This window comes from Panthera uncia, chromosome D2 (genome assembly GCF_023721935.1).
Source record: "Panthera uncia isolate 11264 chromosome D2, Puncia_PCG_1.0, whole genome shotgun sequence".
NCBI lineage: Eukaryota > Metazoa > Chordata > Mammalia > Carnivora > Felidae > Panthera > Panthera uncia.
In genome coordinates, this window is record NC_064818.1 from 6,859,512 (window position 1) to 6,875,356 (window position 15,845).

The 15,845-nt window shown below is 48.3% G+C and overlaps 1 protein-coding gene across 1 annotated transcript in view; it reads left to right on the forward strand.

Annotated features, from left to right (window-relative positions):
- The first annotated feature begins 8,206 nt into the window (after positions 1 to 8,206).
- PAPSS2 (3'-phosphoadenosine 5'-phosphosulfate synthase 2) overlaps positions 8,207 to 15,845 on the forward strand; it is a 70,730-nt gene continuing 63,091 nt past the window's right edge. The window contains exon 1 of the mRNA XM_049646043.1: positions 8,207 to 8,332. Coding sequence (XP_049502000.1) covers positions 8,306 to 8,332 — 27 coding nt within the window. The 5' untranslated portion in view covers positions 8,207 to 8,305. The remainder of the gene's footprint in view (positions 8,333 to 15,845) is intronic.

The window sequence follows — 15,845 nt, forward strand, 5'->3', positions numbered from 1 at the left end:
CTGGCTCCAGGCTCTGAGCTGTCAGCACAGAGCCCCATGCGGGGCTCGAACTAGTGAACTCAAGATCATGGCCTGAGCCGAAGTCAGACACTTAACCGACGGAGCCACCCAGGCGCCCCAGTTATTAACAATTTAATAGCAACACTATACAATTTTGGGGGGGCAGGAAAGGGGGCTTGATAAAATAATTCATTAATTAGTCAGGAAGAGCAAATGAGCAAAAACGTTCCGAGTTATCATTTGTAATTGAGCTGCTTCTCTCAGGATATCGCTGGGGGGGGGCGTCACAGGATGTATCGCTCAGTAATTGCCAGGGGAGGCCTCAGCCAGCTCACACCGCATTCTGGAGAAAGGGCCATACACCAACGGACAAATGGATAAATCATTCATGAATAATGTCAGAAAAACAAATGATACAGCAGGACAATATTTTAAGTATAGTTTTCACACCTAATATTTCCCCATTCGGGCCCTCTACCATTCAATCCAAACCAATTCTGGGCTCAGGATGGAAAGCAGAAAACAGAACTAGGTTCTTTTCCTTGTTTTAAAGCCTAAAGCCCTTAGAGAAAGAACAAGAACTCTGAATAAACAAAGCATCTGGAGGGAAAAAGGACGAAGGCCTAATTAAAAACCCTCAACGGAGAATTAGAACCTGCTAAGTGATCTCCCAGGGGAATTCTAAGGGTGGGCTTCAGGAATGCGTGTTTCTACAAGCACCCCAGGGGATTTTTGTCGTGGTGACCAGTGGGCTAGATTCCCGGCTCCCGCCCCCAGCTGCAAAGCAGAATGGGCCCCAGGGTGTGACATGTTCTGGAGCAAGCCCCAGCCTGGAGATCTGTAGATTGAGGAGGGAGGGAAGCCCAGGCAGCTGAATGTATAATTTTAAGGCTTTCAGTGTGATTTTAATAGAGCTCGTAAAATCTGTTTCCTTCCCCGGTTAACATTGTAAGACATTTTATTCCCAGTGGTGGGATGGTTTTTAAGAGTGTTACCCAAGGTTGTCTCCCCAGCACACCTCTTTCTTCTCTTTCGACTTATTTTCTAAATTTCCTACAACAAAGTAAAATGTGTGGGTGAGTGGGAAGGCCTGTATCCAAGGCAGGGATCTGTACAACTGTGGTTCTTGGACCAGTAGCAGCAACGTCATGCGCGAACTTGCCAGAAGTGCAAATTCTGTGTCCTACCCTTGACATCCGAAGTGAGAAACTCTGGGGGGGCGGGGTGTGTGGGGGGGGGGGGGGGCAGCAGTCTGTAATTTAACACAGGTGATATTGATGAACCCGCCCCTTTGAGAACCAATGATTCTCTTAAAGAGAAACCTTTCAAAACTACGGATGCTGGGACCCACCCCCACCCCCCCACCCTGAGTTTGATTTGATTAGTCAAGTGTGTGGTTCCTCAGATGGTTATAATTTACAGTGAAGTGTGAGAACCTTTAGGGCTTCAGGTATATATGTTCTTTTTATTTTAGAGAGAGAGTGAGGGAGAGCGAGAGTGCGTGTGTGGGGAGAGGGGCAGAGAGAGAGAGAGGAAGAGAGAGAGAATCTCAGGCAGGATCTATGCTCTCAGTGCAGAGCTCAGTGCAGGGCCCAATACCATACCACCGACCCTGGGATCATGACCTGAGCCGAAATCAGGAGCCAGAGGCCCAACCGACTGAGACACCCAGGTGCTCTGAGAACCTTGAGGGCTTCAAAAGTACATCCCCCTGTCCAGAGCAGATTTTTCTTCCTTAATCAAAAGTGAAGAGGGGAGCCTGGGTGGCTCAGTCGGTTGAGCGTCCGACTTCGACTCAGGTCACGATCTCGCAGTCCGTGAGTTCGAGCCCCGCGTCCGGCTCTGTGCCGACAGCTCGGAGCCTGGAGCCTGCTTCCGATTCTGTGTCTCCCTCTCTCTCTGCCCCTCCCCTGTTCATGCTCTGTCTCTCTCTGTCCCAAAACTAAACAAACGTTAAAAAAAAAAAAAAGTGAAGAAAAGAAAAACAAGTATGTGTGTGTGTGGTGGGGGAGGGGGGTGTAATTAAGAAAATAGAGGGATTTCAAGGTTTGAGCATAAGTTTGTTTTAGCGATACATATAACAATTTTGGCCAATATTTATGATTTTTTAATATTTTTTTATTTATTCATTTTTAGGGAGACAGGTGAGCACAGGAGGGGCAAAGAGAGGGAGAGAAGGAGAATCCCAAGCGGGCTCCCAGCTGTCAGCGTGGAGCCCAATGAGGGGCTCAAACTCCCAAACCGTGAAATCATGACCTGAGTGGAAATCAAGAGTCGGGGACTTAACCACCCAGGTGCCCCCAGTATTTATGACTTTTGTTATAAAGGGACCGTTGCCCCACTTTTCTTTGGAGATTGATTTCTCCTATGATTGTAGCTGCATTTTTAGTATTGAAAACATGATGATTGAAAATGTTATATAAAGATCAGGAAATGAATTTGATAACATTTTAAATGAATTTGAATTTTATTCTTTTTTTAAAGTTTACTTATTTATTTTGAGAGAGAGAGCGCGCAAGCAGGGGAGGGGCAGAGAGAGAGGGAGAGAGAGAGAGAGACTCTTAAGCAGGCTCTGCCCTGTCAATGAACTGTGAGATCGTGACCTGGGCAGAAATCAAGAGTCAGATGCTTAACCGACTGAGCCAGCCAGGTACCCCTTGAATTTTCTTCTTTACTGCAGCATCTAAAGACATTTGAAAAATAGCAATGTATGTGTAGAACTAGTCCTTTTTCAGAAAATGCTTAGTATCCATAAAAACTCTCTTATAATACTGTAAGGAAGCCTGATGCCTATAAGTTAGGATTTTTGTATCTTTATCTAAGAGAGATGGGGGCACCTGGCTGGCTCAGTCAGAAAGACATGTGACTCTTGATCTTTGGTTTTTGAGTTGGAGTCCCATGTTAGGTGTAGAGATTACTAAAAAAATAAATAAGTAAACTTAAAAATAAATTTAAAAAATAAAAGATATAGAGAGAGTGAGAGAATATGTTTTTTTTTTTTTTTTTTTTTTTTTTTTTTTACTGCTTAGCTTTACATGATGTGGCTGTCCAAATTTATAAAATCCTTACAGAAGATTTAGGACACACTAGTAAATTAAATTTATGCTCAACATATTATATTCCAGTTATTTGCAGATTAACTGTACATTTATTCGCTAATCACTATAATATTTATTATACCACCACATTTCTTAGTTGTGTTGGAAAAGAGAGCACTTACCGTGTCTCCGTAGAAGTGATTTCTAAATGGAATACTTCTGTCCTTTCATAATTAGAGACAGATTTCTAACAGTGTAACTAATTTCTCTGACTATGTCATCTTTTGTGATTATTTTTTAACTTTTTAAAATGTTCATTTGTGTGTGTGAGAGAGAGAGAGAGAGAGCACGAATGGGGGAGGGGCAGACCGAAAGACACACAGAATCTGAAGCAGGCTGCAGGCTCTGAGCTGTCCGCACAGAGCCCGACAAGGGGCTCGAACTTCCGAACTGAGATCGTGACCTGAGCTGAAGTCAGACACTTAACCGACTGAGCCACCCAGGCACCTGGTGTGATATTTTCTTAATTTTTGGCCAGATATCACAACCTCCACTTCTTTCTTCTTTTTGTCGTTTCTTTTTTCTTTCTTCCTTCTCTCCTTCATTCCTTTATGTCTTAAAGTTTAGCTAAGTTTCGTTGGACGTGTTTCTAATCAGTTAAAGTTTAAGGTACATAATTTGTTAATGAGATAGTCAATAGTTACATAATGTAAGTTCAGTTGAAATTTTTTCTGATAATCTAAAGCCTCTAAGTGACATGGCTTACATTATTTTCTACCTTGCTAAACACGTTTTAAAATAAACGGTTGGAGACTGAAAACTCTCCCAGTTACCAAGTGTAACTTGTTTCCGCTGAATTTTGGAGTGAATTTCCCTAACTACCCTAAGTGTTTCTATTTTGCATAATGTGTGTGTGTGTGTGTGTGTGTGTGTGTGTGTACTTATAAAGTGCATTTCTTTTACCACCAATACAAAGAGTAGACGCTTTGGACCTGATTCCACCTGAGACATGGAGGAAGACTGTCCCTTTTGCCTGGGGGTGGGGGCTTTTCCTCTGTGGGCAGGTTCTTGGCGGGCGAGTCCGTGCTGCCGTGTGCTCTGGCTGGCTACAGCTTTGCTCTGCTCTGCTTGGGTCTTTAGCAAAGGCTGGGGCACGTCTGGAAGGAGGCCAGGGAATGGCGGGGTGTTCCGTGTGGCAGGGACATCAGCCTGGTGACAGATCACCCGTCTACCTGGCTTTCTCGTATCCTTGAAACTCAAATTATCACCACCCATGAGAATCTCTTCATAGTCCAGCGGTCATGGCATGTCGGAGGGTTCTTTCCCTGTTACTCTGAATATGCCTTTATGCCAGCACTTACCGCGTTCCCTTGGAACTGTTTGTGTACATATCCATCTCCCTCGCCAGACCGTGGACTCCCAGGACAGTGACTTTTCATCCCCGGACACAGGAAGTATCCGGTAATGACTAATGAGCTGCCGGATTGCACTTGGCACACGTCCTGTCTTACAGCCTTCTGCTCCTTTTTTTTTTTTTTTTTTTTTTTTTTAAGAGAGAGAGCACGAGCAGGAGAGAGGGGCAGAGGGAGAGAGACTGAGAATCTTAAGCAGGCTCCATGCTCAGCACGGAGCCTGACGTGGGGCTCGGTTCCACGACCCTGGGACCATGACCTGAGCCAAAATCAAGAGTCAGGTGGACGCTCATCCGACTGAGCCACCCAGGTGTCCCAGGGCACTTAATGTGGTTTATAAAATCCCGAACTGGACTTTGTTGGAGATGTCTGCTGGGAGCGGTTTCTGGAACTCCTATCAGCAGAACCATGCCGCAGTAGAACCCGAACCCTTTAGCTGTGCCTCAAAGACGAGGGATGTGCCTGGCTAAGGCATGTACCATTTTGACCTGTCCAGTTAGGGATTGTATTGAAATGATTGGGACAGATGTGGAAGGCACTTGTCACCTGTACTTGAGTGTGAGTTTCTTGAAGACAGGGACCACATCTTGCTTGATTTGGGACTACATGTGCCTGGGAAGAGTGTTTGGGTCCTTTAGAGGACTTTCTCTAAGGGCCTCTTGACTCAAGGCAGCTGTTCCACTAAGTTTTTGTTAAGGGGGTTTCAACAATTGGGTCTTTTTTTTTTTTTTTTTTCCCCATTCATTGCAGCCACTAGGGGGCAATGTAGCTGCATTCTTTTGGAATGGCCATCCTGGGGAGCATGCCTCCAGGCTAGATCCCCTAAAATGTGATGAGCCCCGCAAACCCCCCCCCCAAAATGTGTTGGAGAACCTATGGCATAAAGATCTCACCGTCACTGTCGTTCTTTGCAAATGTGTTTCCCTTGTTTATTTGTGGGAGCTGACTGATTCCATCTTTTCTAAACAAGAAAAGGACCAAGCAGTAACCACCAGCTCATTAAGTTAATTATTAAGCCCAGCCAGTTCTGGAGGGAAGAAAAGTAAATAGGAAGAAGAAGAAAAAAAAGAAAAGAAAAAAACTTTGGGCACATTCGTGTAAGGATTACAAATTGGCACAATGCAGCCCACAGTGATTCCCATTGGAGTCTTGGAGGGAACACTACTGAGAAAGTGATGGGACTGGTGTCCATATGAATGACAGACTTCAACCCTTCTCCTGAATGAGTCTTCTTTCAAGCTCGAATGGGCTGGAATCATAGACGCCAAAAATTAAGCTACCAGCTGCCCATAAGAAGGCATGTCCTTTTTTAGACCCAAGATAGTAGTGAAATGAAAAAGAATTCAAGACGTTGCCTTTAAATTTTTTTTTTCAACGTTTTTTATTTATTTTTGGGACAGAGAGAGACAGAGCATGAACGGGGGAGGGTCAGAGAGAGAGGGAGACACAGAATCTGAAACAGGCTCCAGGCTCCGAGCCATCAACCCAGAGCCCGACGCGGGGCTCGAACTCACGGACCGCGAGATCATGACCTGGCTGAAGTCGGACGCTTAACCGACTGCGCCACCCAGGCGCCCCAAGACATTGCCTTTAAAAGAAAAAGCAACAACAACAACAACAACAACCATGAAAGTAAAAAAGAATGATTATTTTGCTTTTGAGTGAGTTACCATGTTGAATTCGTGAGACGGATGCTGTGATGTTCAAGGCTCTTAGAGCAGCTTGGGTCCTTCTATTTCACAAGAACTGCTTCCAGATAAGTTGTAAAGCCTATCTATTCCAAAGTTCTAGAAAATTAATTATATCTAAAACAAGATAAATAGTCCAGTTTACAGTTTCATGGCATCTTGAAATTGCTGACCGAGTGATGGGGTGATTCAGCTCCCAGGGCATTGAGGGAGTCACCGACCTGGGTTTTAATTCTCTGCTGCCCCCCCTCCCCCCACCTGGTGACAAGGGTCAGGCTCTCCGTCTTCACACTGCCTCTGTGAAATACAGGGCGATTGCACAAAGCATGTCAAGACCTCCCCCAGGTCTAAACAATCCTAGATTCCTTTTCCAGGAGGTGACCCTTAGGGACTTGCGCTTAACTTCCTTCGGTTTCAAAAACACCGCTATTTGAGAGGCAACATGAAACACCACAACCGTGATACAAATCGCCATTTCGCCATCCGCAGTCCACCTTTTTTGCAGAGGGCAGGATCTGGCAGGGTTCAAGATACGGTCGGAACCCATACAACAGGCTCTTTCCGATGACATTAGCGTGGATGTTACCGTTTAAACCACGTAAATTCAGAGTGTTGGCGCCTAGAACAAAAACTCAAGTCCAGCATTTGCCCTCTGGCTGCTCACAGTTGAAGTGGGTGGTGGGTGCTTATTCACGGCGGGTAAGAAAATAAATACACTGACATTTCAAGACTGCACAGGCATGTAGGCCGACTCTGGAGTTTTTGGCTCCTGACATTTTTCCTTCCCGCCTTCCCATAGGGAAGGAGTGAATGCCCAGGTCTTCAGGTGTCTGTCTGGAAAGCTGGTAGCCCTCCAGAAGAACAGTTCGGTGTGAAATAAAGTTCCACCCTTCACCTCTCTAGGAGATAGAACTTCTGCAGCCATTTTACAGAAGGAACGTAATGGAAATGAGCCATGTGGCCCTTGTGCATGTTCGGGGTTCCTTTTTGCTTCTTTCTTGGTATCTGTCTTATTGATCTGTCGGTGGCATTTGCAAGGGGTGAGATACCCAGTGATTGCCTGCCAACTGCTTGTCACGAATTACAGCTTCCCTCCTTACTTCTTTGCTCCTCGCAGACGCGGACGGTTGGGTTAAGAGGGGTGGCTGGCCTCATGCTGTCTTCCCATAAAATCTGATAAAATCTCGGATGCCCGAGGGTCTAGGTCATAAGGCTTTTGGAGTGGGGCCTCCTTTCTTTTGCTCTTTCCCCACAGGGCCCATCCACACAGAAGTACTAGAGGAATGCTTGGGGAGGGGCGGGGGACGGAATACAGTTGCAGGGCCACCACTGGCCACTGTCTGGGGCTGCCCTTGCTTCCTAGACTTTGTGGGGAGGAGGGCCCGCTGGGGCCCATCTGTAACTCGGGGAGAAACACCGCGACCTCAAAGGAGCGAGTGCGTGCAAAGCCCTTAGCACCGCGCCGGGCGCAAAGGCGCGGGCGAACCTTGGCCTCTGGATTTTAGCAGCACGCTCGAGGACGCTGGGGTAGAAAGCCTGGGCTGCGGAGGCCGCCCGCCCGGGTCTGAATCCCCCGGCCTCAGAATGTACCTTCGGGAAAGTCTGAAAGCTTCGATCGCTTCTTTTGTAAAACGGGGAGAAAGGAGGCCTTGATGCCCTCGCGGGGGCGCGCGAAGCAGAGGGCGCGTGCCCTCCCCCCCTGGCTGCGGCTGCGAGCGGAGGCGAAGCGGGGCCGGCCGTCGGTGCCCCCCGAGGACCCTGCCCACGCGCGGGCGCCCCGCAGCCGGTCCCGGAGGCGGGAATCCTTCCCGGCGGGGGCGGGGGCGCGCCCCGGCCGCCGCCGGGAGCGGCCCGGGCAGGGCGAACTTGACCCCGGCCTGGCGCGGGCGCAGCGGCTGGGCGAGTCGGGGGGCCGGGCCCGGGACCCCGCCCAGACGGCCGCCGGGTCCCCTGGGCTGGGCGCTGCCGGCGGAGCCGACGGGGCGGAGAGGAGCGCGGCGGGGGGAGGAGTGGGAGGAGGGGGCCGGTCAAGGGAAGTGCGACGTGTCTGCGGAGCCCTTTTATACCTCCTTCCCGGGAGCCGGGCCCCAGCCGCCGCCGCCGCCGCCGCGCTCGGAGCGTCCCCGCGCCTCCGCTCCCGGAGCCGCGCAGCGCCCAGCCCGCCAGCATGTCGGGGGTCAAGAAGCAGAAGACGGTAGGCTGCGGGCCGCCCGACCCCCGCCGCGCCCGCCGGGGTGGAGGGGGGCCCGAGTCCCCCTCCGTCGAGCGCGCGGGGCGCGGGGGAGGGGGAGGGGAGGGGAAACGGGGGGACCCCCGGGCGGCCCTCTCCGCCAGCGCCTCCGGGAGCCTGCGCCCCTCGGGGTCGCCGCGCCCGGGAGCGACCTCGGGAGCTTGCGCGGCGGGTCCCGGGCGCGGGAGAGGGGCCGAGGCAGGACGCTTCCTCCCGTCCCCAAGGGCCTCCCGGGACCCGCCTTTTCTTCCGTGTGAGCTCCGCGCCGCTGGGGTGGGCGGTGGGCTGAGCCCAGCCCGGTGCCGCCAGGTCTGGTCGCTGGGCGCCCGTCGGCGACAGCCACCGGGGCTTGGTCCACGCAGCCTCCTCGGAGTGCGCTTTAATGACAGACCTCACGGAGGAAGCTGCCGCTGTCTACACCCGCAGCGCTTAGCCCTCCAGCTGGAGTCAGCTCCCTGTTGGCATCGGTTCCGGGCCCGGGGGGTTCCTGGGCTCGGCGGGTTAGCTGCTTTTAGAGGCTCGGTTTTGTCCGGAACTAATCTGCCCCCCCCCCCCGCCCCGTTATAGGAGATAGAGGGCTTGTCAAAGAGAAAAGTTCCCTTCTCACTTAGCAGTAGGGGCGCCTGTTAATTTTGCATCCTAAAAATGGCAGCTGTGATCCTTGACCGGACCTGGGAGGAGCCTCGCGGAAGGCGTTTGGGCCACACCAGGTGGTCTGCAAGCCTTCCGTGGGTCCCAGCCCGCAGTCTGACTGCTGAGCGTCCGGCCTCACCACGCTGCACGCCTCAGGTTGATGATTGTGGTTACCGCATGGGTTGACCCCGCTCCCATAGTTAGACTTGAACTTGGCACATAGTAGGCGCTTGATACGTGCTTATTACTGTGATTATAGACTGCCTATTACTGAGCTATCTTTGAGGTCTGGTCCTGGCGGGCTGGGAGGAGACGTGGAAAGCCAAGAATTGGGGAAGGAGCCTGGTGGGGCGATTCAGGGGCTGCAGGGAAAGGGGGTGGGGGCCCCCTCCTTTCAGACCACACGACCCATCCGGGCAGGAAGGCCCAGGAGGAGGGATGGGATCCGGCTGCCTTTTATAGGAGCTATTTTAAAGTGGGGAGACTCTCAGTATTGTGGTATCTTTAAAAATATTAAGTGAAAATCACTTGTGTTTTAGTCCCATTTAGTCCGGTTAATTTCTGTAAAATTCGGAATGGTATCTTTTAAGTGATGAGCTGCTGTGGCACTTGGTAGCTTTGCAAATGGGGGTGGGGGTTAATTCTTTCCTTCCCTGTTCTGATAGGGAGCCTCCTCAAGCGTTAGTAAGGAAGGGGTAGGTGGGCTTTCCCTTCATGCCCCCACTCCGCAAGAACTGCTGGAGCGAGTGGGGTTTGAGACCAGGAGCTCTACACACTGATCCTGGGAACTGTGTGGTCAGAGAGAGTGTAGAAACGTGACCGCCAGAGGCTTCGCTTTCTCTGGTTACACATTTTGAACCTTCTGTTTTTTCTTTGGGGTGTGTGTGTGTGTGCTGTATAGGATTCAGCTGAAAAAGCTGCAGGGCTCCTGAACTTTTATTTAGCCAACACGATTATAATCCAGGTACCAGCATTCGTGCCCAAAGGGCCAGGTAGATGCGATTGGGTCAGACAAACCAGCTTTAAATGCATGGGAAATCTCTCAAGCTTTAAATGCTAACTCAAGATGTATTCTGAAACCTTGCGGTCCAAAGCAAAAGATATCCACGTGTGTGACCTCTGAAATAATCAGTATTTGAGAAGTGAGTCTTGCTGCTCTAGGAAGCTCTCCTAGAGGGGAGGCTGGGCTTTTTCAGAGACTCACGGGAGCCATTACATTCTTTTCTGCGTTGTTAAAGAGGATGTTCAATATACAGTCGCCTGCAGTAACTTCAGATACTTGTTGAGCCCCTACTGTGTGTCAGGCAGTATCCTGGGATGAATACATCCCCCCCTCCCCAATTTTTTTTTTTTTTTTTTTTGCCACATTTTCCGGATGAGAGACTCGAGGATGATTTTCTCACAAGTTTGACCAAAAAATGTAGTGTTCTTTAAAAAGGGAAGGTAGCACATTCCTGCTGGGCTCAACATCCTTACCATGAAAACCAAAGATGGCTGTGTGTCACAATACTCCCCTCCGTCCCTTGACTTAACTCTAGCCTGGCCACCAACATCCCCCCTACACACGCACATACCCAGGAGAAGGAAGGAGTCAGAGCGCTCCAGAGGACTGGAAAGAAAGGCAAAGGCCTGATTCTTTCTTCTTGCATCATTTCCTGGATTAGCATTTTTCAAGGCAATGTTATTATGTTCAGACAATATTATTGTGTCCTGGAGACAGGAGACAGACAATGGACCTAAAAAAGACAACTGAGATAGGAAAATATTTTCCAAAGGCCCCAACCAACCAATGGTTGGGGAGGGGGTGAAGGGGCATTGGAACCTTAGAGTTATTCATAAATGTAAGAGATGATCTACCTTTTATTATTTTATTTAGTGTTTTCAAGATTGTTGATTTTATTTTGATGAGAGGGAGGGGGAGCAAGCATGAGCAGGAGAGGTGCAGATCAAGAGGGAGAGAGAGAATCCCAAGCAGGCTCCACACTGTCAGCACAGACCCTGACTTGAGGCTCGATCCCACAAAGCGTGAGCTCATGACGTGAGCTGAAATCAAGTCAGACGCTTAACTGACCGAGCCACCCAGGCTCCCCTACCTTTTATTATTTTAAAGATTCTATACAATAGGACATTATTTTTCCAACAGTAGCTACATTTAGACCTATTTGGAGATGCTGTCCAAGGCAAGACATGAATTTTCAGATGAGTAAACGTTGGAAGGAAGGAGGAACCAGTGCTCCCCCAGAGGCCACACTGTATCTCATTTCACCCGCACCGCAGCCTGCACCCCCCCCAGCAAACAGGGCCTCATCTCCAGGGGAGGAGAACGCCAGGAGCAAGTCAGGATTCGCATTCAGGCTCTTGTTCCCTCTGTATCCTTGGCACATAGTACCCCATCTGTAAAATGGAGGTAATGGCCACTTACCCCTTACAATTCTGGTGAGGAGTGAATGATCCCTAAAAAAAGTATCTCGCACAGCTCAAGGCCCGGAGCGAGCACCCCGGATGCGGTAACTGTTGTTCCTACACTACACTGTCCTGGTGGGGCAAACAGGGAGCAGAAAAAGCAGGTCCTACTGTTCCGAACGCCGAGTACAGAAGAACCACCAGAATATTTCATAAGAGCACACAGCTGCGGGCGTATAGAAGCGATGATACACACCCTGACTGTGAAAAGCTGGACAGGAGACCAAGGGGGGTAAGCAGTGTGGACACACCGGAGTGTGTCCAGATTATCAACACGGTTGTGCCAACCACCTTGGCCAACCGAGAAAGGCCTTCGGTCAGTATTGGACTAACTTCTCTCCACCCTTCCTGTGCCTCCGGCTGTTTCCAGAGCTGCCTCACAATGAATGTTGTCCAATTCGTGCCATGATTCCCAAATCCTCTTTTGTGGACTTTTACAGTTAAATGCACTCCACCTTGACATAGTTATCTGTGTCTTTTGTCCCTTTTCTGTTAATGTAGGTGGCTCTGTGGTTTGCTGAGGGGTGAATTCGGCGTAACTTGAATGGGGAATGGGGGCCGGAATGGATGAGGTTGATCTCCGTTCTCTGGGAGATCACTGCTTATTTCAAAATCTATCAGTAAAGAGTCAAGGACACTCCTTGGTCTTCGTGCTTGCAAGTCTTAGGAAAACACAGACACCAAAAGCAAATGGATATATAAATATAATGGTGTTTCAACTCCCCTTGCGTCCCCTGGGTGACTTGTTCATGTGAGAGCGGAAAGGGCACGCATGCCCAGCAGCCTGGCGTACGACCTGGAACCGACTAGATGCTCAACACGTAGCTGTTGCACAAATGCCTACAGAATTCATCCCAGGATGAATTCGCCTTGGGCGATCTGTATTCTCCTGAGATTTCCCCTTCCCCCTGTCTTATCTACATGTCCCTGCGCGGTTGCTTATTTTTGCCTGGGTATTTGTCATTACCACTGAAAAATGACTTGTAGGGATTCTTGGAGGCTTAGGATGAATGGCCTTTTTTTTTTTTTTTTTTTTTTCTCCTCCGGGGAGAGTTTGCTTTTGTTTCTGCCCGTGCCTGGGGCCACTTTAACCTAAATTTACCACTTGATGAGTCTCAGACCACCCAGGTGAGGTGACTTGGAGGTGCAGTTTGGCGCACAAGGGCCAGCTGTGGACTACAAGTGCTGACACCCACCCCGCCCCTTTTTCCGGATTCTTCTAGTGCCTAGGTGGAGTGTCCTCCCCGGTCAGGATCTCCGAGTGGGGTGGGAGGCGGGTGTATTCTCATGCACTCTTACTTGCTGGGGGGGATTCTGAGCCCCCCGCCGCTCACCTTGATAAGGGCTCTTTTCATTCTTCTCCCTTGGACATGTTCTGGGCTTCAGTTTCTGATTGATTTCTCTCCCTGCGAGGCCGTCAGAATCAGTTGTGAGAATCAGTTCACACCTGCCCCTATCAGGACAAACGTAGCTCCCTGCTTGCTTGCCTCTTCCCGGCAGATTTTAACCTGGTGGTTTCTTATTATCTTGTCAGCTTTCGATGTTTCCAGTGAGATTATTTTATGTTGTAACTTGCATTTTTTTTTTTTCTACTTGTTTCCGTGGAAGGAAATGTATATGACCTTGACCATCATTGCTGCAAACGGAGATCTCTGCCTCTTCTGGATTCTCTGTGTGTCAGTAACGTTTCATATCATTTCTTTACCTTCTGTATTTGTATCGTTCTTATAAAGGGAGAACTTTAAAAACAAGGGGCACCTGGGTGGCTCAGTCAGTTAAGTGTCTGACTTGATTTTGGCTCAGGTCATGATTTCACAGTCCCTGGGATCGAGCCCCATCGGGCTCTGGGCTGACAGCTCGGAACCTGCTTAGAATTGTTCTCTCTCTCTCTCTCTCTCTCTCTCTCTCTCCCTCCCCCCCCCCCTCCCCCTCCCCCCCCCCCCTTTGTCTCTCTCTCTGAATAAAGAAACATTTAAAAAATAAAAAAAAAATAAAAACAAGTGCCTTAAAAACTTAAATCAGTTTGCTAGTCAGAAAGATTTAATTTAATCCTTTTTCCCTACAAAGTACTAATGTCGGGGTGGGGGGTGCTTACCTTGTCTTGATGGCTCTGCATGTGTGGGCGTCTTTTGAGATGTATACGCTCCTGTCTCATCCTTAGTGTGGGTCCAGTTCAAGTGCATTCCGGTCTGAAAGGCCCCTTCTCCTTGCTTCCCCATGCCGTCCTAGGGTACCCCAAGGTCAGTGCTGCCCCCAGCACCGTTCTGGGGGAGGTGTGGTGAGGCCGGCTAAGATCCTTGACACTCTCCGCCATTCCCAGGAGCATGGGAACTGGATTCCTGCCCTTGTGTGACTGAGCTGGCACTGTGAGGAGCTCTGGGGGCTGCTGGGGGCTGTCTGTGCGTCCTCCCCCCTGGGGTCTGTCCGGGATCAGAAGCAGGCCTGATGCCCTCTGTTTTCAGAGCCCCCAGAGCTACTCGGCCCCTCCCTCCTCAAGCCCAGTACCAGGCACAGGACACCAAGCCCCTTCTCAGACTCGCACCGGCATCTAAGCACCCTTTGCTTTCCATAAATAGGAAATAAAGCTTTTCAGGAAGGTCAGTTAACAATAACATTCTATTTGGGCAGATTTGGTCTTGTTCCTCTTTTCCGCCTTTTCGATCATCAAAACATTTTTGCAGTTTAGAATAAATTAGTGCACGAGATGGAAATATTTCTTCTCTCTGCAAGAGGGCCACTGTCTAAAAACCTGAACCAAAACTTTCTTGTGATAACACATGGTGTATGCAATGACTTCTACCAGTTGGCTCGTGTGACTTCCTCTGAAACCTTATCAGCAACTCTTTCTGCATTTCAGATTTACTCCGGAAGTCCATTTTGCTCTAACATGACTGCAACATAAATATGGCAGGTTTAATCTATCCAGCACCAAATATTAACTTCTGGCAATAAAACTGCATAGCTTTTCTAAACATTGCATAAATCTGTTACGTCAAATGCTACATCATTAAAGGCGATCATTTGCTTTAAATATCTGGTTAACATCTACTTTATGTGTTTTGTTATGAAAAATATTGATATTTATCCACCAAGTGTCTGTGGCCAGTCTAATAATGACTTTTTTCCTTTTTCTTTTTACTTATTAAAAAAATTTTTTTTACTGTGTATTTTTGAGAGAGAGAGAGTGGGGGAGGGGCAGAGAGAGAAAGAGAGGGAGACACAGAATCTGAAGCAGGCTCCAGGCTCTGAGCTAGCAGCACAGAGCCCGACATGGGGCTCGAACTTGCGTACCGCAAGATAATGACCTGAGCAGAAGTAGGACTGAGCCCCGCAGGTGTGCCTTTCTCCTTTTTAATGTATGCTGGGTTTGTGCCTTGAAAATCATTTGCAGACTTTACTTTGAGACTTAAATAAATCACCGAGGGTGCAGTCTGAGATGTTATCCCCATAACCTCATTCATCTGTACTGTCCCCAATCATCATTTATTTGTGGGTAATTCATGTCTTCCCAATTTCTAGCAAAATCAGCAACTCAAGATGTTGGCGATGAATTTATTTTCTTGTATTTCCTACTGTTAAAAACCTGAATTCACTTTTTGGTCATCCGCATGTGGTCCCATTGTACACTATTTTGTTTTCCTGAAGGTCTCTTAAAATCTTTCCCCTTTTTATTTCCTGTCAAGTCTTCACGTATGTATCTGTGCATTGGTTTACTCACCAATCATTTGCTGAATAACCTAACCAGGATCTGGTCTTGCCGTAATTAACTATAGCTACTAAAGCCTTGTATTTTCCAATTATAGTTTTTTACTCCATTCAAACTCTGTCATTAAGTCTTTTGTAAACACAGCATTTACTTTTTGTAATTGTAACACCCCACCCACAGCCTTTCTATTCTTTTAACCTTCTGCCCAGTCAGTACTCGAGCGCTCTAGGCCAAAATCCACAAAATTCCCAAGTAACTTCTTATACAATTGTTTTTCTTCTTTTTTTTTTTCTCATATAATTTTAAAACTCTTTTCCCTATTAAGCTAAAATTTTAAATTATTTACTTTTTATTTGGGCTGCTCCTACTTAAAAAAAAAAAAATATATATATATATATATATATATATATATTTAAGTTTACTTATTTATTTAGAAATTGAGGGAGAGCTCGGGGAGGAACAGAGAGAGAGAGGGAGAGAGAGAGAATCCCAACCAGGTCTGGGCTGCCTGTGCAGAACCCTACTCAGGGCTCGACTTCACAAACTGTGAGATCATGACCTGAGCCAAAATCAAGAGTTGGATGGGATGCTTAACTGACAGGGCTACCCAGGCGCCCCTTAAAAATATTTTTATTTTATTTTATTTTATTTTATTTTATTTTATTTTATTTTATT